Consider the following 26,532-nt stretch of genomic DNA (forward strand, 5'->3'; position numbering starts at 1 on the left):
ATTACGTCCGACATAACGGTTAAATAGCATCTGCTTGCAGAATATATTTAAGCGTAAAAACCTTTATATATGTCACGCGAGAATTTTTGTAAGAACAAGTTTCAGCCAATCCTGATGCTGGACATATATTAGCGGAGGCGCCCAGCAAATGGCAAAGAGCACTTATGAACGGCAAGCATTGTGAATACCGCCTTTTCCCTCTTAATACATACAACCATATTTCGCTATTTCTTTAAACAGCCACATTTTGCCGTTCTCGTGTGCACCACCCATATACTTGTAAGTTCTGCGACGTCCCCAACGCCTTAGGCCGCATGGTGTGGGTGTATGGATAACACACCGCCATCGCACACAACAACCAAGCAGCAGTGGGAGGCCCAACTGTCCAGGTCGAACCCCGAGGACCAGCCATCGCTGGTGGACAGGGCTCGGAGGGCGGCCAGGGCCCACTGCCTCCTGGAATGAGGAGGCCGTCCACCCCGACCGAAGACTTCGTTTGTTCGGAACAACAAAGTTGATTCATCATCGTGTGCAACTTCATTTGTTGCCCTCGCGGCTCCCACCATTGCACATCGCTGGAATCTTGAGCTGGAAGAGTCGCGTATTGTTTTTGCTCAAGAGCGCTAATCCGCTAAGCGATATGGCGTAGCGACCACATTATATAGTGAAGACAGTTGGCCAGGGATGTTTGATGCGGAAGTAACACTTGTGCAGTCAGTGCGAGTCTTGCGGGAAATGTCGGGCATCTGGTGAAATAAAGTCATTGAACTACGTATACTGAATAAAGGATGTTAGCGATATGGGACTAGTAAAATAGCGGAATGTTGCCTAAGTGTGCTCTGTGAGTTGGCGCGCGGTATTTCACAAGCCCAAGAGCAGTGCGTTCATTTCACTTAACGACGGTGGATGTGCTGCGCATAATCATCACTTAACTCCACCTGCACAAGAAGCAAGTACATGCGGAAGTTTCTTTCTTTCTTGTTTTTTTTTATTTTTTGACGCATAAAATGTCCACACCCTATACCTTTCATTTATACCTAAAATCTGGTCTTAACATTAATCATTTAAATTTCCACTGAGTGATGCTTGTAACGGCGCAGCACTGGTCACTGCAGACAGCCCCAGGAAGGAGCCCTCTGCAAAGATCGCAGCACAGAGGCGGTGCCCCTTCCGTGAGATATAGATATTCCTGTGTGGCGCTCTTCATGCCCTTCTATATACTGTTGGGACCGGGGTTCCAAAGAGGGGAGATGTTCATTCATTTTGGAGGAATGAGGAACGTGGGGCTGGGCCTGACATCCAGGAAGTTTTAAACGCGCACGTTTATAATGCATTTTTTACAAGAATGATGCAGAAATACTGAATATAAGATAATCACGTTCAAGCTGCCGACTCTCTTCACCCAGCGTCCGTTTTCTCTTTTAATCCCTCCGCCGCCAACCTGATCCTGTCGCCTTCCCCGATCCGGCGTCAGGAGATGGATGACATCATCCCCCGCCAAACCGGAGGTTGGTAGCCCTTTCCCTCCGAAGAGAACTTGGCCCAAAACACACACACATCACTGTGCACGAACAGGGAAAGAGGGAGGCACAATAACCCTGTTTCCGGCGCGGACGTGGCAGTTTGGGCTGAAGTCAGGTGATGTGAAGGAATGTCGCCTTGCAAATTGCCAAAACCCTTCCTGGTGGAGCCCAATTGTTTGCCATGAATCATCGCAGTTGGAGATGGCTCTGACAAGGTCGTCGGCTCGTTCACCATTGTCGCGTCCTCCGTGAAAGACTGGTTCCGCGGGATAAACGGCCGATCACTACAATACGTAGACACTATGGTAACTGGTTGTAGCGATACAGTTCAAGCGCTTTGGGAACACCTCTAGGTGGCTTGCTGGTTAGCACAGACAAAAGAATATGTTTTCTATTTCGGCCTTTGTTACACGTTTCCTAAAATATAAATGCATTGAGTTTCTATCGTTCATCTTCCTTCCGTATGGTGACCATTTTTATCCGTAAAACTGGAGGAGGTTAATAAGAAGTTATCCTTGCTGCCCTCTTGTTCATACTTTTAAAGGGTCGGAAAAGGCTACTTAGGCATACACTGCCGTGATGGCAGGTTTGGAGCGCTATAATGCAAAGCTATTCCAAAGTGTTTCTATTCTGTTTCTGCAATAAGCCCTCCACGATTGGTCAAAAAATTTTCGGGCTACCCCCTCTTCGCCTGTCTGTCACGCGAAGTCACGAAAACCGCGAAAACTCCTCATCTGATATGAAGTTTCCACACTTGTTATGCATGATTAGATCAAACAAATGAAAAATAATTATTTTTGTTTCCACATATTTGTCTTTTGACATTAGCCCTCCACTATTGGTCATAGTTTTTCGATCTGCGCCCTTTTCGCCTGTCTGTGGCGTGACGTCACAAAACCGCGAAAACTCACCATGTAAAAGTGATGTGTACGAATTAAAGATACGCTAATACGCCCAACAAAACTGAACTGTTTTCGGAATAGCGGGAGGCTGCCCCGTACCGAAAGGAGTAGAAGACGTCTGCCTACCGACCGCTCTGGCGTCGGTTACTCGGAGCTGCCGGGGAGAACGTATTTTCTTTTGTGTATTCATAAACATTGTTACGTGCAGCGTAACGTTGTCGGGTCCTTTCGGCATCGTATACGACATCGCTCTGCCAACTCTTCTTTCCAGAGGACCTGTTTTAGCGACTTTTTTAACCTTTCGTTGCACGGCGCCTCGATTTTCGACCAGCCACCGCAAGCTTAGCAAATGCAAGCAAGCCAAGCGGCCCCACCCTCCTAACCTGGTTATCTACTTTCACTGCGCTACCTCGGCCTCCCCGAAACACTTTCCTCTTTTGCTCACTTCTCGCCTCTTGTGAGTCAATTAGATAAGAAACACCTGTGAAAGTAGGCAATGCTATTCGCTTTGAAATCAAACAAAGGTGACCTCATTTAAACAAGAAGAGCATTTGATTAGGCGGTTCAAACAATGCTGTGTGTTACCGCCCAGTGCTTACGTCGGTGGTTATGTAAGGTTCACGTCAGCAGATTGGAATAAAAACAAATTGGAACAGTTTTATGCTATAGGGCCCCTGAACGAGTGTTTCTTTTTTCTATTAAGACACAGGAGACATAAGAACAAACATCGATACCCCGATTTATTTAAGAGACAGGCAAAATAGCCCCAGTCATCGATCTCGATATTATATTTGTGTCTCTGTTTGTTTCATTCAGACAGAGTGCTTGGGCTATAGCTATATACCGTGTGCCCAGGTAACGTTAGCGAAAATGTTAAAAAAAATATTTAAAGAACATCGTGCAAGATACAATTATAAGACCTATGTTCGATCGTTAGAGGTCTGGCGACCGAACACGGTAGGTCATAAAAACGTATCTTGCACCGTCTTTTTGAGGTTTTTTTTTTTTTTCGCTGAACAGCTTGGCTAACAGCTGGGACACACAGTACATACCCATATCTAGAAACTTATATACAAATGAGAACGCGTGATCCACAGTCAGCAGTTACTTCGAAGCTTTTGTCTTCCATCATCGTATGGTATGTCCTGTGGCTTCCATCATCGTAGCCTTTTTTTTTTTTTTTAAGCGAACAGCCTTCTTTTTGCTCCTTCGGCCGTTTTGGTGGTTGGTCGGCGGTTGGTATACTTGATCGTCGGTGGTCGGACTTGGCCAGGAAAAAGCTCTCTCTCTTTCTAGTTGGCCCGTTTGTACGGGCTATTCGCTGGCATTGTCAATCGTCGTCGATGGATTCTGCACATTTGTAAAGAACGCCATTCTGGTTTACTCTTCGAAAAAACGACTTGGGCGGTTTTCCTCTATACTGCATCGTTAGGCTGACGGTGAACGCTGTCCACGGAAATGGTGCAACTGCACGTAGCGCTGGTGCGAGAGCAGGCACCCGCGCTCTCACCCCGCTCTCTCTATTCTTGACGCTTTGCGTGCACAAGGACGCTAATGAAACGCTTGTTGCGCAGCAGCGAAACACTATAGTTTGGAGTTTACGTAATTGACGTGCCTTGACAGTTCCCCCTATCGCAGGCCGAATCGCGTCACGTGTTAAAGCTGCTGGCAGACCGAGTGATTCGTTCCCGTCTTCTGCGGCCATGCAAAGAAAGAAAAAAGAAGAAAAGAAAAAGAAGAGGAAAAAAAGTAAAGCGGGAGCAGTTTGTTTTTATGTCTGTGTGATTTGTTGTTGTTAATAAGTCCTACCTGCTGCCGATCAGACGTCGTTGTACCACTCGTGAGTAGTCAGCCCTTTCGCAAGAGTTTTTCTATCTTTGGTTTGTGTAATTTCTTACTACCTTTCTCTCTCTTTTTTTTGTTTATAGCTGCCCTATGGCATGTTCGTCCTTATCGAGGCACATTTCACCACAATGGCAGCGGGGGGAAAATTGGCCGAGAAGATCGAGCTTTATCCTGGGTATCGAAGTTCGGCGATTAGAAACATATTATAAATTATTCCCTCAAGGTCACCCACGACGCGTTACCTATGCTTGATTTAAAAGTTATGCAAATGTATTCTATCTGTGAAGGTCGTAGTGGAGATGGCGTTAGATGGCGTTCAAGGAATTCAAAAGTTAGGTGTCCCAGTAAGCACGCTTGCTGCCAGATCAGGAACAGATATTTATGAATGCTCCAGCGGTCGCACTTCAAAACAGTTAAGGGTCATAACAGTAGTAAGGCTTATAAGAGTTATAACGTTTTTGAGGTCAACCAATCGCAGTGGACCTCTATTTAAAGCGCTTCGAGTATTGCCTCGCAACAAGGTATACGAGATCACGTGAAACGGAAAAAAAATGTTACTTAAAATGATCCATCTTTTCTGAGAATATTTACATCAGCTGCACTGAATATGAGAGCCTACACTAATAATCACTTCAACCTGCCTGTTTGTACAAATGTTTATAGAAAGGAACAGTTGAATTTTACGAGGATCTAATCTGGAATTCTATTCGGAGTTACCTTAATTATACTTCCCTTTTAGAGGCGGTTTAGAAGTTTTTATTAAATATGTGAATACCTATTATTGTGAGTAATTACATTCCTGTGTATTTAAAAAAATATTATTCTGAAGAACTTCCGTACGCCGTATGTTTATTTTTGTCCAAAAGTTTTTCCGCTCGTGCCCGCAATGCCAGCGCCGCAAATCTCCGTCTCATCCGGCCTACGGTTTATTACAGCAGCTTCCGTGCCCCTGCTCGTGCCTTCCACCGTGCGGGAATTTACATGTACGGGCCGCTACCACTAACACCTGCTGGAAAACGATGGATTATTGTTGCAGTTCATCATCTTACACGCTATGCTTAAACCGCCGCTCTACCTGCAGCAACCGCCAGTGACGTTGCATCCTTTCTGCTCCATCGTTTCATTCTTCGTCATGGTCCACCTCGGGAACTGCTGAGTGATAGAGGCCGTGTGTTTTTGGCGCAGGTGGTTGAAGCTCTGCTTGCTCAATGCCGCATAGTTCACCGGACCACCATGGCGTACCATCCTCAAACTAACAGTCTTACGGAGCGTTTCAATCGAACCCTTGGTGATATGCTCGCCATGTACGTTTCATCGGAGCATACAAACTGGGACATCATCCTCCCATTTGTCACGTACGCATACAATACGCCTACCCAAAGTACTACAGGATTTTCCCCGTACTTCCTCCTCTACGGTAGCGATCCTTCCCATACCATCGATACGGTTTTGCCTTATACACCAGACGTGTCAGAGTGTGCTCCCGTTTCAGCCGTCGCCCGATACGCCGAAGAATGCCGTCAATTAGTCCGACATTTCACCTCCGACGACCAACAACGACAAAAAGCCAATCGTGATGGCGACGCTTCGAATCCGAACTTCGCTCCCGGCACACTTGTCTTGTTGTCCGTGCCTTTTACCACGGCTGGACTTTCGAAAAAACTTCTCTCGAAGTATGATGGACCATACCGCATCGTCGAAGGCACCTCTCCGGTCAACTATGTCATAGAGCCGCTTACACCGACATCCGACAAGCGCCGCCGTGGACGGGATGTTGTCCACGTTCACCGCCTGAAAAAATTCTATGACCCGCTCGTCTCCACGTCGTAAGTCGCAAGGATGGCTCCGCTTTTGTACCGGGGTTAATTGTAATGAAGAAGAGCACAAGGACAAGGCTAGCCAGATCATCTGTTCAATGCCTACAGTGCAACCAGTGGGCCAGCCGGATCGTCAGTACTCAGCACTAGTGTGAGCCGTTCGGGCAACCAGCTGTTCCTGCTCTGCGTCGCTTGCCTTGTCGGTTACGAACAGACGCTACCATCTGAATTGTTCAGTGCACCCCTTTACAATATATAGAGGGTGTCGCAGCTGTCACGCAGCACGATTAAAAAAAAGAGGAACGGCGTTAGAAGCCAACCTAGTGCATATTGTTTCCAGTACAGTAGAGTAGCCGCCAGTAATTTGTTTTGTTACTGAGATTTAATTATTTAATTGTAAATAATTATCGAACTCGAGAAGTACTGTCCTAATTATCAAATTGTCAATGAGAAAGTTGTAGAGCAACATGAAAAACTCCCGATACAGCTTTCTGTTGCTCAATACGTGCTAGATAAATGTGTTTTTCCGAGTGTGAAAGAAGCCCGCGAATACACGCAGAATTGCCGCACGACTGGCCGCTCGAGGTACTTTGCGTGTATTCGCGGGAAAATGGCTGAATAAACCGAGGACAAAAAAAAAAAGGCATCGAAACGACAGAGACGTTTGTTGTCCCCGTTTCATTGGGCAATTTTTACTTGAAGCTGATATATATATATAATAAAGTTCACTTATAAGCACAATTAATTAAAACAACCCGGACAAAACATAAACATATAGAGAGGATGAGCAGAAACAAAAATGCATGGGGACACTATCGAACAGAGGCTGTCGTTATTTGCAGGTGAATAAAGAAAAACTATTGATAGTCACAGCAGCTGTAGCTTCGATAAGCACTACAAAGGACGAGTGTCCTGTAGGTAGCCATAAAGTGAAGGAAAAAAAAAGAAAGACTTAAAAAAATCATGCGGATCCCACGCACTTCGGGAATCGGTGTAAGCGAAGCTTTCGGCGCTGTTCGCTTTCATTGGCAATAATTAGTGGTGATGTTGACAGCAATGTACGATTTCATCAGCGTTTAGTGCAATACCAGAGTGATGAGTTGATGTTAAATGTTAACTTGCGTGCACCCCTGCTGTTTGTCTGCGCAGCACACAGAACACACAGCGAGACGTGTTTGCTTGAGGCGTTGTTCTGCGCCATCATTCGTAACCTCTGAGAGGGTTAGCTTTAAATTGTCTCACACGGCATATCGCGTTGTGTCAGAAATGTTCAACCTTAATTGAATTGTGCGGCTGTATGTGCCAAAACCAGAACCGGATTACTAGGCACGCCGCAGTGGTGGACTCCGGATTAATTTTGAACCCCTGGGGTTCTTTAACGCGCACCTAAATCTAAGCACACGCGCGTTTTTTTTTTTGTATTTGCGGCTCGTGTGGCGTTGCTCGAGACCTCGAGCAAATCCATGGCCACAATGGTACCGCGGCGCGCACGGAAGTGTTGATTTGACGTGCGGCCGTTTCCATAGTGTCAGATAGACGCTACGGTCATTTAATGCTTGCGCCTGCACGCCTTGCGTCAGTTGCCCACTTGACGAATTTGCAGGGTGTTTATTTTTCAGAAATAGCAGAAGCGTACCGTACAGTACCGTGAACTTTATACAGTTTGTCCGCAACTACTGCCGTGTTTAGTAGTAGCGTTTCCTTGCCTTCTTACGGCGCCTTTCACCCCCCCCCCCTCCCCCTTCATGGTTAGCTGCGTGCGAAAAGTGGCAAGTATTCAGTCGTTTCGTGCTGCGTCTGTTCTACCTATTCTCTGCTTCCTCTCCAACCTCTTCGCTGCCATTCTATCTATGTGCCATCTGGGTTGTTGCGAGCTAGTACAAAGGTACGCGCTGCAGTCTCTGAAATGCTCATGGGGGGGGGGGGGGGGGGTCACGGATAATTACAGCCGTCGAGAGGGTATTTTGGCGACGCCCAGGGAGCTACAGAGGGCATTGTGACGACGAGATGGAAGGGTCCAAACGAGTTTCTCGCGTTGCCTTTCCTCTCTGCCACGCTCATGCCATGTATATGCACGCTCTGAACCACCTGCCGACGCTGTGTGCACGACTGTGATAACAGCAGCAGTAGCAGCAGCAGCAGTGGAAAGGGGAACGAAGAGGCACACAAAGCTTCGCTCTAAACGACAACTATACATTATGGTGTATATGTGCTGCGCAGAAGGGTATGAAATGAATTGGCATAAGTTTCAACGACTATATCTGATGGCAGTTTATACTAACCTGTGGCTCAACTGTTACCTCATATGATCTGGTAAACAAAGCGCAACAATTTTTTCCTAGGAGGCATTTGAGAAGAAGCGGTCAGTGCAGCTGGCGACGACCTTCAAAGTAGGCAGGAATGTATACCGGAGCGCGCTTGCTTTTTTTTTCTTCTTTAACGAACCGAGGGCATAAAAATGGGCGTTCCAGCATTCGGACTTGTGTGTCGCAGCCTTGACTACAGTTTATGGCAAAATCCTACCCATAATATTTACACTTTCAGCGCACCTCAGATGTTGGCAACGTTTTCTGGCAACGGTGCATTGCGCCATGAACCATTTGCCCAATGTTTCAGAGGCAGGGCCACTAGCCTAGATTATTAGCCCCCTCGCTTCCCTTCAGTTTGTCTTGACTATCATGATATGTGCATCAGTATTTGGTAGAGAAGATGTGTATTGAGGAATTTGAGTTAGTTTTAGGGTGCTACGATACCTGCTAATACTTCATTAAAGAACGTCATTCATTTATTCAACTTTTGTTGTAATTTGGTTGCTGCAATTTAGGGGATTGTATCACAAGGAATGAGAAATAAACACAAATAGGAGGTCTGCCAACAATTAAGGCAAGGTAGCTCTCTCCATCTAATCTCTGATCATTCTTAGCCACATTAGGGTGCAGCTTTGCCTCTCCATCTCCCACGTGACAGACTGTGAACTTTCGCTTCAAGTTAAAATAGCTCAATAAACCGAGGGCATAAAAAGGCATAGAAACGACAGAGCCGTTTGTTGTCCGCGTTTCAGACCGATACTACCTTTTATTGCGTTAGCTTTAGTGTTCGGATTTCCTATTTCCCATTTACAATCAAGCGAATAACGTCACCACTGTGCCCTGCATGCAAAGTGCGGGAAGACATAGCCCACCTAATCGGCGCTTGCAAGTCTATACGTATGCACTAAAAAGAGCGGCCTTAATGTCCGCACCCAAACATTCACCAACTGTCATTATTTCAAGCAAGACACGTCCTTGGCTCATGGACTAGCACTGCCTTTGCATCTCGCCAACGACGCCACTTATGTGTTTCCTTAGAGACACTTGTCTCAACGAGACGCTTTAGTGTCAAGTGATGTGTTTGGTGTGCGTTGTGTATCTTCGTTGTGAACTGTGTACATCATTTCATTTTCCATCCTATACATCTGTAGTAGCATGCTAGGTATGCCGCTAGGCAAATTTCTCCAGGTTCCAATAAATCTATCTCCCTAGTAACATTCCCGGCCAATAACTAAACAGATCTATACCGTGTTTGAAGTCAAATCCTGTCATGATCGGCTCCTATAATAGGCTGTTATTCACAAAGCAGGACGTACACTAAAACCGGTTCGTAAGAACAGGCATCGACCAATTATGAAATCGAAACATATTCTTAGCGAACGTGGCTGATGACAGATGCACAGCTCTTACGAACGAAAACATTTCTTAATTCAGCACTCATTCTTTTCACTGTTCATTGTTTAGACGCCAGACGGCCGATGATTACGCAAGGCAGCTGACCTACTCGCGGGGAAAGGGCCGGCTCATCTCCTTTCCCGTGAGTAACAACAAAGAACACTGCAACTGTTCTCCCATATTCCTTGAGCGCGGCGAGCTACAATGATAAAATACCGTTGTGTAACACGAACTGACACGCACTGGGACGCTGGCGCGCGTTCCTATACTAAGTGTCAGAACGCGCGCTCGTCCAATCCTAACGAAATACGACAGCAGGTTACGTCCCACGGCGCTGGCCAAAACTTTGATAGAAAGTTAAGATACTTGCCTCAAATACGGATGTGACTTTCAGTTGGTAGAGAACCGGAATGACCATTTTGGAGACGATGACGGCGATGAGCGGAGCCGACAGGAAGTTCCATAGGTAGTGGAAGCCGTAGGCGTAGTAGTGCGCGCTGAAGCCGATCACGCCGATGGCCGAAAGCATGGACGCGAGCACGGAGCCGGCGAGCGGGAGTGTGCGGAGGCTCCGGCTGCCGAGGAACATCTCTTCGGTGGTGGCCTCCTTGCGCGCCCGCCTTGCGCAGGAGAAGTAGAGTCCGAACCCCAGGTTGGCGCACATGAGCGCGCCGAACACCGCGTACTCGACCTCGGTGCGCATGGTGCCCAGCAGCCGCGACGGGTGCGGTATCAAAATTTCAGCAAGAACGGGGAGAGCGGCCCAGCAGCAACGTCGCAGCCGGCGAAAGGTTGCCTCCCGCGGTCGGTGGGCCTCACAGGTGAGCAGAAGAGGCTGTCAGCGTCATGTCTCCGGGAAGTCCGAACAGGATGCTCGCCAGCGACGGGACGATTTCAGCAAACGAACCCCGCGGAACAGTCGAAGCCAAATACAGCGCCATTGAGTTACACTAGTGCATTGGGCGGGCGCGCGCGCGCGCTTTCTCTTTCCCGTTGCGGTTCCGTCGTCTATAGGGGATCATTCAATGAACCGGTTGGCGCGCAGCTGCTGGCACGGCGGAAATTCACAATGCGCGATTATCGGCCGCCGTTTAATGACTCGCCTCTCTTTATCACATTCCCCTCCCTTATACCTCTTCACCGGGGCTCGCGGTGCACATTGCCAAGCAACTGCGACGCCAGAAGCACTCGCGTCTGTCGGCGCCGGCACGAATCAAGCGGGGACATGACATACAGCGCGCGGTCTCGTGTCCGGCGAGCTTGAGTAATGACATCTCGAAGGTTACGCGACTGCGCAACAGCACGTAAGATACCTGTCGCTCGCATTGAGAGAAAAACGGTGCTGCCAAGGAGGGGTGGTTACGCCCTTGCAGCCTTCTTCTTTTACAAAATGAGTGCCTGAGAACGCGTCGAATGGAAGGCCGGAACGCAAACAATACGCGCTTTGGCTGTGTAAGAAACAGAGCTTTCACAGCTTGAACACGTTTTCGTCAGATTATTGGCACTCATAATGAAGGGTAATATTAGCGCTCACACCAAGTTTATACTGAACGCGATTGAGCCTAGCAAGATGATTTACTACGTTTACAGGTCTTCTCTTGTGTCTATAGTGGAGATTGGAGTGGAGACACTATGGCGTTTCCTGCACCATACGTGCACTTGCACATGTGTAAGCGTCTGTACAAAATCCTGATACTTCGTTTAGTCCCAACGCTTGGCTAACACTTTGTGCGCCGCAGCCTTCATTCAACCCTACTTAGCTAAAACCACGGTGGTATAATCGTGGCTAAAACTAAAACGAACTTTTAGCTCGAGCCCAACACCGATGCATGCCACTTATTCAAATAAATGTAAAATGTAGAAATGCTTTTGTGAGATAACGCCTCGACTGTTTTTGAATTAATTCTAGGGTTTTACGTGCCAAAACCACGATTTGATTATAAGGCAAGCCGTGTCGGGGGACTCCGGATTAATTTTGATCACCAGAAGTTCTTTTAAATGCCCCCAATGCACGGGCCCAACTCCGATGCCACCTATTCAAATACATGTAAAACGCCGAAATGCTTCTGTGAGATAACCCCTCGACCAATTTTAATTAAGTTTGTTGTATTTGTGTGAGAGAGTTAATTTCCAGTGACTGTACTAAGCCGATTTTGGTTTAGGGTCTGAATGTTTTTACAGAAATTGCCGAAAATTTGTTAGTTTGAAGAAATAGAAGCCCGAGTTTAAGTTTACAATTCCCAAACTCTGCATCAAAAAGCGATATTGCAGTTCTGTAAACTGCACCTGTTGGATCATCTAAAGTGGACAAATTTAGTATATTAGTGTAGAGCCTAAGTGAAATGATTACAATGTTTACGAGAGTTTTGCAAAAGTTCTTTCCACAAATTAGTAAGATAATTAACACGGGTGTAAAGTGCATCAACCTCCTACGCTCTGGATGCATTGTTAAATGCAAACTTGTTATATAAGTTTTCATTGCCAAGTGGCTGAGTTCTAAACTTGATAGTTTCGTTTTTATAAATTTTGTGATTTGCAACAATATTTCTAAAATAATTGACGCCTTAAATAAAAAATCTGCTTGATAAATGCACTAAATTTAAACTTTTTATATTAAATGCAACAAATATAATCAAATTTGGAGCTGTGGTCGCTGAGAAAACCGATTTCTCCGTTCCCATGTATTTAGATTAGAGTCTTCGAGCTTCCTATTAATGTCATTTTCTTCTAATGACAGTCGCAATTAATTTGGTTAGTTTGCTGCTACTCTGGTATATAGTTTTATGGGTGCTGCCGACAAAAGCAATCTTTAACAAATGTTCCCCAGTTTTGTTTTCCTAGGGCGCTATAACGTAAAATGATTCCAAACTGTTTTTTTTAATTCGAAACTCCCGACGTTAAATTTACGTAACCACCGACGCAAACATCGGGCGGTGACCCACAGCGTTGTCTGAACAACGCAATCACACACTCTCCTCGTTTATAGGAGGTCACCTTTGTTCGCTTTCGAAACCAATAACATTGTCTACACTCAGCGGTTTTTCTTATATAATTGGCTGACAAGAGGCGAGCAGCAAGCTCTAGTGGAGAGGGTTTCGATGGGGCCGAGCCAGCACAGTGAAAATAGATAACTGCATGAAGAGGGTGGTGCCGGCTTCTCCGATTGGTCCCCTTCGCCTTACTCATCTTGCGGTGGCTGGTCGAAAATCGTGGCGGCGTGCAACGGAAGGATAAGAATGCCGCTAAACCGGATCCTCAGCAAGGAAGAGTTGGCAGAGTGATGTCGTATGTATGCCGAAAGGGTTCGATAACGTTTTACTGCCACGCAAAAAGGTTTATCGTGCGTAAATAAATACATGCTCACCGGCAGGTGCGAGTAGCGAGGGCCTGAGCGATCGGCGGGCAGCCATCTTCTATTCCTTTCGGAACGGGCAGTCTGCGGCTATTCAGAAAAATTGTCAGTTTTGTTCGGCACATTAATGCATTTTTTTCGCGTACACGTCACTTTGACGTGGTGAGTTTTCGCGGTTTTGTGGGGTCGCGTGACAGACAGGCGAAGTGTGCGTAGCCAGAAAACATTAGACCAATAGCGGAGGGCTAATGGTGAAAAGCGTCAAATCAGGAATGATTATTTTTCTTTTGTGCGGTTTAATCATGCTTAATCAGTGTGTACACGTTATATCAGATGGGGAGCTATCGCGGTTTTCGTGCCATCGCGTGACAGACAGGCGAAGTTGGGAGTGGCCCGAAAATGTTTTGACCAATCACGGAGGCTGATTGCACAAATAGGAATCAAAAGAGTTGGGAATCATTTTACGTTATAGCGCCCCTAGTCTTAAACAAAAAGATCGCTGCTCGATGCAATATCTATGCTACCTCGAGGCGATATTTTCTGCCCTTATATTCGTCAGATAACAGAGAATTCACAGCAGTCACTACGACCAGGCACTAGCCTTTGTGTGGGATTTTTATAGCATATTTATCATCTCTGTATATCGTAGAATGGTTAGTAGAGAAATATTAACCAATTCTAAAAGCTCAAAGATTTGTTAGTCAGGACGGCACCTTTTATGTGAAACTGTCGAGTCAAGAGGATAGGAACCTTGTACATTTTGTAATCAGTTTCATTTAGTCCAGTTCAGAAATAAATTCTGACTGTATTGCCAGGGTCGTCCGTTGACCATAGTTTTGCTGATAATGGTAGCCTTTCTTTTCTATAAAAACATTTTGACAGCAGTCCTTACTACTTTAATGTATATCGGTTAATTTCTTACCAAAACGTCGTTTTATGCATTGAAGCACAAAAGTAAGTGGAACGCCAATGCATTTCTCCGGTTCGGGAATTAGTATCGGGAATTAAGTATCAGGAATAAGTATCGGGAAAAGTTCGGGAATTAATATCTTGAAACTGGTGTCATCCTGAGAATTCATTAGAAGTGGATCAGTCTTCAAACTCCACGGCTAGAATTTTTAAATTGCAACATGGGGCATTAGGTTATTAGTTAGAAACTTAATTAGTATTTTTTGTTAATTAGTCGACTACGCATTTCATTTTTTTATGCAAGTATTGTCCGCCTCTTCGAGTAGACCAGCTCATGAACTAGTATTGTGCTATCTGACACAGGCATCGCTTAAAAAAATTTGAAAGTGTTCGCTGAAACACCCGGTATATAAAGATAGCAAGAATAGTTACAAATAATTTAGGCCTTTTATGAAACATGTGGCTGTCTGCTTTTGCTCAAGAGTATATCTCACTTGTCTACTCGGCAGTACACATAGAAAGAAAGCGTTGGATAATTTACAGTTTCGAAGCTGCTGACGTATGACTCAAAATGAGTATAATATATATATCAGCCCCGCCAAAAGACATCCTGCAAACAATTTCATTTGGAAGTATTGGCAGATAAAATACTTATAGTTCCAGCTGTATTATGCCTTCAGGATCTAACAGATGACATTTAGTATTGCCTCTTCCAGTAAACACTTTCGAGAGCCGTATTCAAAAAGCTTATCGCGTACACATACAGCCACTGTCAAGCTTAACCCGATCATGCAAGAAACGCTCTGAGCGGTAATGTTTAAGAAGTCCAGGCTGCATCACACAACACTCGGTAGTGTTTGGAAGAGGACAGCGAATGCTAGCATTTAGCAGACACCATCGTCAGAAAGGTGTAGCAATGTTCGATGTGTGAGGTTTGATATGACGGCCGTCGTATGTGACCACTTGGAGGCCAACCGTTGTAATGATTACGAAGTGTCAGGAATGATTACGTAAATACACCTGTAGAGAGAGATAAAAAAAGGAAAGACAGTAAATTTAAATATACACAAGTCCGGTTTGCTACCCTGCACTGGAGGAGGGAAAAAGGACGAAAAGAAAGAAATGGGACGCCAAGAACACAAGTGCGCGAACCCATGAAGGTGCACACCAAAGCTATAAACGTTCGCCGAAACCTGTTGACTTCTCATACGGGTGGTCTCGTTGCTTCCTGCGCCAGAAACGCACACGGCCATGGTCCAACGATCTTCACTTCCGAAAATGGCCCTGTGTCCAGCCGGTTTATTGCCGTCCGGAGTGGGCTACGCAGGACTTCGTAACGGGAACAAAAGCATAGTAGGTATTCAACAGTCCCTTCAGTCCCGCAAGAATCGCGCACACGTGGGTCAACCATTCTATTAAGAAATGAGTAAGCCTTTGTAGATGCTACCTCGAGCCAGAGGCGGCAAAACAATGTCGCATCAGAGCGAGAGATATTTATGGCAGTTGTAACTCTAAGTAATGATCAAGTGTATTAGCGGTGAGAAGTTGGACTGGCGCCCTCTCGCAAGTGACGTCGCGACCTGGATGCCGCTCGCTCTGGCTCGGTCGGCTGCCGCATGCACTCGTTCGCTTCGTGCATGCTAGGAACTATAAGTACGCATCCGAGCCATGCTTTCGGAAGGATGTTTCAGCTGAAAGCCCCTTCATCGACTCGCCTACGGCCTGGTCGGCGGGAAATGTCATAGAGGGGCTTTGTTTTGGCTGCTTGCTGCTGTACGTCATGCACGAAGTGCAGTTTCATTTTTCTCGAAAGTGCGCGACTCATGGAAACTGGAGGCTTAGATATTGGAAGCTATGCAGAGATGAAGGGTCTACTGCTCTGGCAATGCAAGCTAGGCGTCCCGTGTATGTCGATAAACTTTGTTGAAAAAGAATGCACGCAAACTAAGTGCGCAAACACTTTACGATATTTTACTTAAAACGCGAAGATTCACTTTATTACTTATTTACAGCAGACACTGCATTTTCATGCGGAACAACAACCTTGCTATTCGATGCGAACATTGTAAATGCGCAGAAAAGACGGATACTGGCTGCGAAGCTTCCATCGAGCTTCTCTTGTTACGGTGAGTTGTTCCAGACGAATGTAGGCGCTATAATATTGCGTAAAAGAAAGAGTTGGGCTCGTTTTTTTTTCCGTTTTTTGATGAATTGCGACAACGGTCTTAGTTCTCCACAACAGCGGCTCGGAAAAAAGCACAGTTCAGGGCTCCTGATATGAAACTGCGCATCAAATATAATGTATATTACTAATATAATGTATGTATACCTAGATGGCAATAACCTAAAAGAAATGTTTGACGGTTAAGAGAAAATTTTAGTTGAAGATCAACTGCGATTTCCTGATCCAAATACTTGTAAAACGCAGCAATGCTTTCATGAGACAACCGATGGACCTATTTTAATGAAATTCATTGGATTTATGAGAAAAATGTTATATCTAACAACTCTATAGCAAGCAATATTTTGGTATATGTCCTGGAATATTGTACAAAAAAATTGTAACTTAAAAAGTCTGTAACTTAAAAAAATAACACATTTGCAAATACGTAACTCTGCATGGAATGCACATATCGCAGTTATGTAAATTGCAACTATTATACCATCTCAAGCGGACCAATTTTCTTTAATACTCGACGGCTCATCTTGAGCTGTTACAGTGTTTACGAGGGTTTTGCAAAAGTCCGGCCTACTAATTAGCGGCATATTTCAGAGCGATGTATAATACATGACTTTTGTACGCTTTGGATGTATCAATAGATGCCGTTTACAAAATTCTGATATCTTTTCTTTATTGCTGAAATGGAGTTGTAAACTTGATGCTTGAATTCTTGAAATTTTGGAATTTTCAAGATTTTTTTTGAAATACTTGGTGGCATCAATTAAAAATCTACTTGTCGCAGTCGCTACAAATTAGCCTTTTCTTTTAATTGCAACAAACCTCATCAAAGTTAGTTAAGTGGTTGCCGAAAAAGGCGATTTCTGCGTTCCCATATATTTGCATAGGAGCTCCCGCGAAATAGTTTTTCCTGGGACTTCGCTGAACTTGTAGCTTTAAAAAGGAATAAATACTGGCCACTACCTTTCCGTATACTGACAACTGACAGCCTCCACTCGTCTCACTTATAGGCCTCATATAACTATATAGAGTCAAACAATTTTTGGTAAGCAGTTCAGGCAGCCGACGGCGCCGGAATAATTTTGATTTCTGCCCTATAGTTCAAACCTCGTGCTACTACTAGACGTTTCAATCGACAAATACAAAAGTTAGGTGTTGCACCATTGAATAATAGTCGTGATAAAGCAAGTTTTAGCGCTTTAAAATTAATCAAAGTGTTGTAGAAATTATATGTAGCCAGCATTGGTTAGATGCATGTTGCACCAAAGCAAATATTGCCATGATGTCATATGTTCTATTTTTCACATTTACGCTTTGATTATCCACCTGAAATGGCTCTCCAGGGTGTAGGATCACGAATAAAAAGTTCGCAGCATGCTCGGCCTGCCCTGTAAGCGTTGCCTTTGAGGAATATAATATTGAGTCCGCGAGAAGACCGCATTCATCACACCCGACGGCCTCTACCAATTTAAGGTTATGCCTTTTGGGTTGTGTAATGCCCCTGCAACTTTTGAACGCTTGATGGACACTCTTCTACGTGGTCTGAAATGGTCGACCTGTCTTTGTTATCTGGACGACGTCATAGTTTTCTCGCCCAGCTTTGACAGCCACCTCCCTCGTCTGTCGGCCATTCTCGACATCTTTCGCCGGGCTGGCCTCCAGCTCAATTCGTCTAAGTGTACCTTTGGGCGCCGCCAGATCAAATTACTTGGACACTTAGTCGACGCTACTGGTGTCCAACCAGACCCTAACAAGGTCCGTGCCGTCCGCGAGTTCCCAGTTCCACGGTCCACTCAACAAGTACGCAGCTTTCTTGGGCTCTGTTCCTACTTTCGCCGCTTTGTTCTCAACTTCGCGGACATTGCTCGACCCCTCATGGACCTACTCAAAAAGGATGCGGCCTTTTCTTGGGGCGCGGACCAAGCGTCTTCCTTTGCGTCGTTGATTTCTGCCCTCACTACACCACCTGTGCTGGCTCATTTTGACCCGGCTGCTAGAACAGAACTTCGCACTGACGCAAGCGGCCATGGCATTGGTGCTATCCTCGCCCAAACACAGAACGGAGCCAACCGTGTGATAGCGTATGCTAGTCGTCTTCTGTCACAGTCGGAGAAGAATTACACAATTACTGAGCGGGAGTGCTTAGCTCTCGTCTGGGCTGTCGCGAAATTCCGTCCGTACCTATATGGACGGCCGTTCGTTGTCATAACAGATCATCATGCGCTCTGCTGGCTTTCAACACTGAAAGACCCCACAGGGAGGCTCGGCCGTTGGGCATTACGATTACAGGAGTACACGTTCTCGGTAGTGTACAAATCTGGCAAGTTACACAATGACGCCGATTGCCTCTCCCGCCATCCCGTTGAACCATCCGACTCCACTGAAACGGACCCCGACACCTATGTCTTGGCGATAACAGACTTCACCCATGTGGCCGACGAACAACGTCGAGATCCATCTTTGCTCTCTCTTATTGACCGTCTGCAATCCGGCACCCTCGACCCTTCCCTCCACATGTTCTTGCTTCAGGATAACGTTCTTTACCGCCGCAACATGCACCCCGACGGCGCAGAACTCCTGCTCGTTGTCCTGCATCATCTGCGCAGGGATGTCCTCATCCAGTTTCATGACGCCCCCACTTCCGGGCACTTAGGCGTCTCCAGAACTTATGATCGCATACGACGACGCTTTTTCTGGAAGGGCCTTTATCGGTCCGTTCGCCGCTACGTAACATCTTGTGACCTGTGTCAGCGTCGGAAGAAACCTGCAACTCTACCCGCTGGTCTCCTTCAGCCAATTGACGTTCCAGCCGAGCCATTTTATCGAGTGGGCCTGGACTTGCTGGGTCCCTTCCCAGTTTCCACGAAAGGCAACAAATGGATTGCAGTCGCTACGGATTACACCACTCGATTTGCAATTACTCGAGCGTTGCCAACCAGCTGCGCCACAGACGTAGCCGACTTCCTACTGTACGACGTCATCCTCCAACATGGTGCTCCACGTCACCTACTCACAGATCGCGGTCGCTGCTTCCTGTCTCGTGTGGTTGACGATCTACTTCGATCATGTGCTACTCATCACAACTTCACGACCTCATATCACCCTCAAACTAATGGACTCACCGAACGCTTAAACCGTACACTGACCGACATGCTTTCCATGTACGTTTCCGATGACCACCATGATTGGGACGTTGCGCTCCCATTCGTCACATTTGCCTACAACTCATCGCGTCATGAAACTGCCGGCTACTCACCCTTCTATCTCCTCTTTGGACGCCATCCCTTACTACCCTTTGACACCTTGCTCCCTTCTGATCCGGCCTCCACGTCCACGACTTCCTATGCGCAAGATGTCATCACGCGTGCGCTCGTCGCGCGCACAGTAGCCCGCGCTCGGCTCACGTCATCGCAGACCGCACAAAAGGCCATCTACGATCGTCGACACCGGGATACTGATTTTCCACCGGGCTCTCTCGTCCTTCTCTGGCTCCCATCTCGTCGCGTCGGCCTGTGTGAAAAGTTAATGTCGCGGTACGTCGGACCCTATCGCGTGCTGCGCCAGGTGACTCCTGTCACCTATGAGACATCTCCCATGGCATCCACCTCATCGACTGCCGCACCGCGAACTGACATCGTACATGTTTCCCGCCTCAAACTTTACAACTGTGATAATCCATTTTGATCACAACAAGCACCGGGACGGTGCTTCATCGGCCGGGGATAATGTCACGAGCAATGGCAAAGACAAAGACATTGTAGTGGGGCTGGGTCAGAGGCTCTCTTGTCGGACTGAAAACCTGCTGGAACCTGTACGCTCTGTGCAGTCTTGACTAGGCAAGCGCTAGCCGTTCACGGTTAATTAAATACTCCCCGTAACAATATTTACAGGCGAAAACAGCCGATAAAGTTATTTAAAATGATCGCCAGAACTCTACAAGCACAGAGAACTAAAGCGAATCAATGGAAAAACTGTGGGAAGTACGCGTACGCCGCGTGTAGCAGTTGACAGAAGCGAGCACTGACCCTGACGTCACTCGAGTAGCGCTCGCAGCGCCCCTGTAGGCCGCGCTCAGGGCTAATATATACGACAGTTCTAGAGGTTACTAGAAGAGCAATAAGTGTGTGCCATAATTCGAGCCAGGAAATAAAGCCACATGTACGTGGCTTTATTTCCTCATACTCCGCGCTTTATGGAGGCGCGCTACTATCTATATTGGACCGACTTTTCCAATGACAATCACGAGCTTATGATCCATGAACGCAGTCAGCGCCTGTTCGCTTGTCACAGTCGGCATTTTGATCTATATATAATCTTGTTTCCAGCAACCTGCAAGCAACGAACTGCCGTCACATGAAAACAGAGGTGTATCTCAGCGTCAAGATGACGTGTATGGGGTAGGGTGGGGTAAGATGAGCCACGAGGGAAAACACGTCCTTTTGAGTTCGCGTGACAATATATTCAAGCTGGAAACATTTAGTGGTTTGATATTTTCCTGAATGATATCACTACTTGCCCACTTTGCTTGGTTGTAAAACTGCCGTGATTGGTCAAAGGACGCCAAAGATAAGAAATGAGAACTGAGTGCATGTGAGTTGACAGCCCCCTTTAAAGACGCGAAAATCAGCTCAGTTGTTTCTTTGGAGTGTGTACACCGCAGTCTTGATACTCTGCAGTGCCATCGTAAGATCTTGTTTTGTTTCTTCCCTTCACTAAATATGCTTAGACAAAATATAAGCGCGGTGTGTTGAATTTTCACGGGGATAAAATTATCTGCGAAGTATTCTAGGAGAGCGTCAAACCGTACCAAGAGGAAGACATCCAGGGCTTCTTGGGTCTAAAATGGCACAAAAAGAGCACTCGTAGCCACTGGAAAGCAGACACTCTCCATTCGCGCAGCGGCGAGAGCTTTCGTTGGGCCGAGAGATACGCTGCATAGGCGTGTGCAAAGACTTGATGAGTGCGGATTCCAAACGTTTTATATTAAAAAAAAACACTTGGATTTAAATAACGTGTGCTGTCAGACAGACAAGAAAGAAAGCTCGTAGATAACATTTTGAGCATGGAGATGTGCTTGTTTAGCCTGACGTACAAGACCAAGTTTTTCTTGGCAAAGACTGGTCGGTCTGCTCAGAAGTCCCAGAACTGTCTTTGCTGCCATTGTTTTCTCATAGTAAAATTTCGTAATTTGGCTTGGTCTGGAGCCTTCACATAGGCACGTATATTTTCTTTAAAACTATAACACGCCCGCAAAGCAGAGATCTGTGTTTACAACCCAACGGGATTTTCTTGTGGACAACAACTATGTGGACAGCAACTAAATTTGTTTTATAGATTCTTGGGAGCTTTACTTTCATTGAGTGTCTGCTTTTAGCACTATTGCGACAGTATGATATTCGCGTGTGCGCCGACGTGATAGGTTGTTAAGGAAGTCTTCGGCTGCTAGAGGCCAGAGGACGCTTTGGTTTGCCACACTCCAGTGCACATCAACCACTGACCTTTTCTCCTTGTTTTAGACTTTTCCGCCGCTTTCAATTTCTCCCAGTTAAGGGCAGACAATTAGAATCAGTTAACCTCTCTGCCTTTCATTCATCCTTTTATTTTCTCTCCTTGCCGACGAGGCCGCCCGGACCGCCCATTTGGGAGCCCGACCAGTTCCGATCCCCTTATCCAGAACCGACGCTGCAAGAAAACTTCATTTCGTGGCTAAAGCTGTGACACAAAAAATATGGGTGTTCTCCCTACCTCCAGAAAGCTCACTTTCATACACTTGATCCATCCCTAAAGCTACAAGTACCATCAAACGTTTCCCGCTCTGTGGCGACATTGTCGTGCCGCCTCTGGCTCGGAGGGGCATTTACAAAGGCTTGCTCGTTCCGCATCGGAATGGGCGTGTGTGATTCTTGTGGAACAACGGAAACAATTGAACACATCTTGTGTCTTTTCCCGCGGTATCACGTCGCGCGTGAATCTCTCCGGACTGAGCATTAAATCTGCTGGACTCTTGACCATTTTCGGAACTGACAATCTTTGGACCATTGCCATGCGCGCTGATGGCACAAAAAGCCATGAAAACGTTATGGAAGTATTTCAAGTCGACATGTCTTAGTGACCGTCTATAGACTCGGTGTGCACCTTCAAATGTGCGCGGAACTATGCTGTCTTTCTCTCTCTCTCTCTCTCTCTCCCCCATTCTGTCTCTCTTTTCGTCCCTATATCCACTTTCCCCCGTACAGGGTAGCAAATCAGACGAACGTCTGGCTAACATCACAGCCTTTCCTCTCTTCTGTTTCTCTCTCTGGCTATTCATTTTTTCTCTCTCGTGTCGGCGCGCATGACATTGTCTGTACTGCATAGTGGGCAACAACTTCTAATAATTAGCGCGGGTGAATATCGGATGCTTCTTCAGGTTATTTTTATTTCTTTTATTACGAGAAGTTACGAGAAGTTTTATTCTCGAAACTTGCATTTTTTATACTTAGGTAGTATGCTTCTGTGCCTGTGGTATCTGTGTGCGTGTTATATGGGGAAAGGGGCGGCTTCCATTTCTTAACATTCACTTGGCATAGCAGACTTTGATGTAGCTTACTTTCTCGTTCGTCAACAGTTTTTTTTTTTTTTAGAAAATCGGGTCGGCTGTATCAGGGACGCAGTCGCAGCGGGTACGTGAAACATCTTGTGCGGGTTTCAGAGGGTGTATGGGAACTATAGGGTAGAAAGGACGTAGCCAAATACACAAGTTACATTTACACGTGCATTAAAAAGCTCACATACCTAGCTTACATTAAAGCTATAGTGGGGGTCTTGCGGTCTAATTTTGCAACCGGGCTCGCTCCCTATATTTTAGGCGTTAGGGTAAACAAAATGACCCTCCTACTGGTGGCGCCCGAGATGGCCCAGCCGCGCTCAAGCCGGCCGCAATCGAAGATGGTTGAGGCTTCTGCGCTTGCCACCATCTCCTGCGCTTGCTCCTCCCTGTGGAGACGGACACGTTCCGCAGTGGTCAGAGGGGTTAGATATATATCTGTCTTGCTGCGCGAATCTCTTCGCGGCATTTCTGGATCCTACGTGTCGAAAGCATGGGCACCATAGACGAGCAAGGTTGTAATGCCTGCAACAAATTTCGCACTTTTATGCCTTATAACTCCTGATGAGCACCAGTTTGAGTTTAATGAATTATGCCTACTATCGGATAGTGAGCTCTCTTAAACGTGACCATTCCTGTTCGAACGGACAAACGTATACTGCCGAACTATACGCCTCTCTGAACGCCAAGCGAGAGGCTAAATTTAGCTCCGATTGCGTCATGCGTGGCGAGATAATGGTGCCATCGGCACACGCGACACATGCACGATCGAGTGATGGCTGCTTTCCTCTACGCAATGATACCAAAGTAAGGTGTGTGGGTAGTACGCTTGCAAATATATAAGCTATAATAGCGCATGTTTGCGTTACATGATGTATTAGCAAGCGACCCCTCTGACCCATGTTAAAGACGTTTCACGTCAACAAGCAACATGAGGCCCATATTCACAAAACAGTTCACCCGCTTAGGTGGTTCGTATGAACTGGCGTCTGGCTATCTCGGAAGCGAGCACTATTAGTAGTTTACGTTCGTTTCTATTTATATATCTCTTTTGAACTTGATTGATGTCTTGACAGCGCAAGCGTAGGAGTCTAGCTTACATTTGCAATCTCTACAATGAATTCCAGGTGGCACTCCCTTCCAATGTTAACTTTGTTATTATGTTGCCTCAGCCTGTCATTCAGACACTGCTCAGCCTGTCATTGAGGCGTTGCACATGGCGCCCTCCCTTACAAAAATTTTTGTAGAAAGTCTATATAAAGTGTGTAGACATTTGTCTATGAAGTCAACAGACTTTTTGTAGACATTTCTTTAGACTAGTCTACAGACAGTCTATGGACTTATGGCCATACACTAATTGTAGACTAGTCTACAAAATGTCTGAGTCTATAGACTGACTATAGACTGTCTATAGATCAATGAAATTTCACTTTTGTAGACAAATGTCTATAGAATGTCTATAGACAAATGTCTATAGGCTTATATAGTTTTGCTTTTGTAGAAATAAGTCTATAAAATGTCTATAGACAGATGCCTATAGACTATCCATAGACTATTCCTATAGACCAGTCTATAGACAGTCTATGGACTTATGGCCATACACTATTTGTAGACTAGTCTACAAAATGTCTGAGTCTATAGACTGACTATAGACGGTCTATAGATCAATGAAAATTCACTTTTGTAGACAAATGTCTGCAGAATGTCTATAGACAAAAGTCTATAGGCTACAGTGAGACAAAACTGAGACAAAAGTCACCGAGACAAAAGTCTATAGGCTTATTTAGTTTTACTTTTGTATACATAAGTCTATAAACTATCTACAAACGCCTATAGAGTATCTATAGACTATTCCTATAGACCAGTCTATGGACAATCTATAGACTTATGGCCGTACACATTTTGTAGACTAGTCTACAAAATGTCTGATTCTATAGACTGACTATAGACGGTCTATAGATCAATGAAAATTCACTTTTGTAGACAAATGTCTGCAGAGTGTCTATAGACAAAAGTCTATAGGCCTATATAGTTTTACTTTTGTAGACATGTCTATGAAATGTCTACAGACTATAAACTATTCCTATAGACCAGTATATAGTCTGTCTATGGACTTATGGCCTTACACTTTTTGTAGAATGTGGTACAGTCTGCCTACAGAGAGTTCCTGTAGATCAGTCTATTGCTAATCTATAGACTTCAGCCTTACAATTTTACAGGGTGTCCCAGCTAACTTAAATTTAGTGAAGCTGTTCAATGAAAAATAATATTAAGAAAAGACACTGCAATAAGATCCGATTTTAAGACCTATGGCGTGCATTCGGCCGTGAATTCAGAGGTCTGACCTGTAGGTCTTTTTAGGATCATATATCTTGCACCGAGTTGTTTTTTAACCTTTCATTTTCATTGACCAGCTTGGCTAAAATTACTGGGACACCATATATACTAGATAATACACCACATTTTGCCAACTATGTTTCGGCAGGCAATGTTATTCTATAAACACTCGCTGCTGGGGTTTGCTAATAAGCAGTTTATTGGAAATGTCTACAAAAATTTATTGTACCCAGTATGCATATGGGAACATACATAGGGAACTGTACATAAAAAAGCATGCATGCAGATGGAAGCAGTCAAAAATCTAAAATGTATGCAGCCGTGAATCATTATGTAAAGCTGCATGAGCATTTGTGCAATTGCACATTGAAGAAAGTTTAGTTGCATGCAATGCATTCGCTTGAATGAAATCTACTATCTGCAAGTTAGTTAAAATTTTTGTTTACATATGGCAGCAACAAAATTTTGAACGTGTATTATGCATGTGCACATGTTGCTTCCCATCTGCATTTATGCATTCATGTTAATAGATTATTAATGATCCTGAACCAGCTGCACTCTCATATGTTGCAGAAACAAATATTTCAAGCAATTCCACTAGTGCAGACTCATGCAGTGCAACAAAGAAAACACGTGCACCGATATTGAAATAACTGTTTTTATTGAACGATATAATACATTAATTTATTAAAATGCATGTCTTATGCTATCATCAAAAGAGAATATTTACATATTTACAGCTGCTTCCCCTTGGCAAGCATGGTTTCCAGGCTGGCCTTGACCTTCGTGTAAGCCGTTCCGAAGGTGCTGCAGGTGCATGCTGCAAATATGTAGATACAACAATGTGAGGCAAAAATAACAAATGTGTATTTTTTGTACGTTCATTAAGCAGCTTAATATATTCGCTCAAACCGCTTAAGTCAATCCTTAATACGGTTTAACTATGCCTAATGGCTGCTTGTCAATACAAAACAGTACCATCGCATAATGTTTCACTCTACCGTATGGTGAAAAATTAAACTGTTACAATTGCTGCTGGTGCCAGCAACAGTATGTTACATTTTTTGACAAGGCCATATGACACGTAATGTACTTAATTAGCCCAAATGACCTCTATATTAATTGCTGAAACTAGGCTACCCAGTTGGACTGCTTACATTTTTGGCTGGTAATTAAATATACCCGCGCGGAATGATATGCTCAGAAGAGTGACTGGAGTATTGAACGTATCATGCCAAAGATTGTAATTTATTTTCCTTAATACACATTTAAATGTCTTTCTCGTACTCTTAACTGATACATTGGCCATAACTTCAATAGAAGGCAGATGGATTGATTGTGTCAATATGGTCACTTTAGTTTCCTATAGATAATCATA

The 26,532-nt window shown here is 45.2% G+C and overlaps 1 protein-coding gene across 2 annotated transcripts in view; it reads right to left on the minus strand.

The window, feature by feature from the left end:
• LOC119437260 (sodium-coupled monocarboxylate transporter 2) overlaps positions 1-26,532 on the minus strand; it is an 85,580-nt gene that overhangs the window by 49,204 nt on the left and 9,844 nt on the right. Inside the window, exon 1 of one of the 2 annotated variants that reach the window (XM_037704300.2) lies at positions 10,162-10,809. The exons of the other annotated variant lie outside the window; for it this stretch is intronic. Within the exon in view, the coding sequence (XP_037560228.1) occupies positions 10,162-10,494 (333 nt within the window). The 5' untranslated portion in view covers positions 10,495-10,809. Of the gene's footprint in view, positions 1-10,161; positions 10,810-26,532 lie in introns of those variants that run through there. 2 annotated transcript variants of the gene reach the window in all.

The sequence above is a fragment of the Dermacentor silvarum genome, chromosome 1, assembly GCF_013339745.2.
Source record: "Dermacentor silvarum isolate Dsil-2018 chromosome 1, BIME_Dsil_1.4, whole genome shotgun sequence".
Taxonomy (NCBI): domain Eukaryota; kingdom Metazoa; phylum Arthropoda; class Arachnida; order Ixodida; family Ixodidae; genus Dermacentor; species Dermacentor silvarum.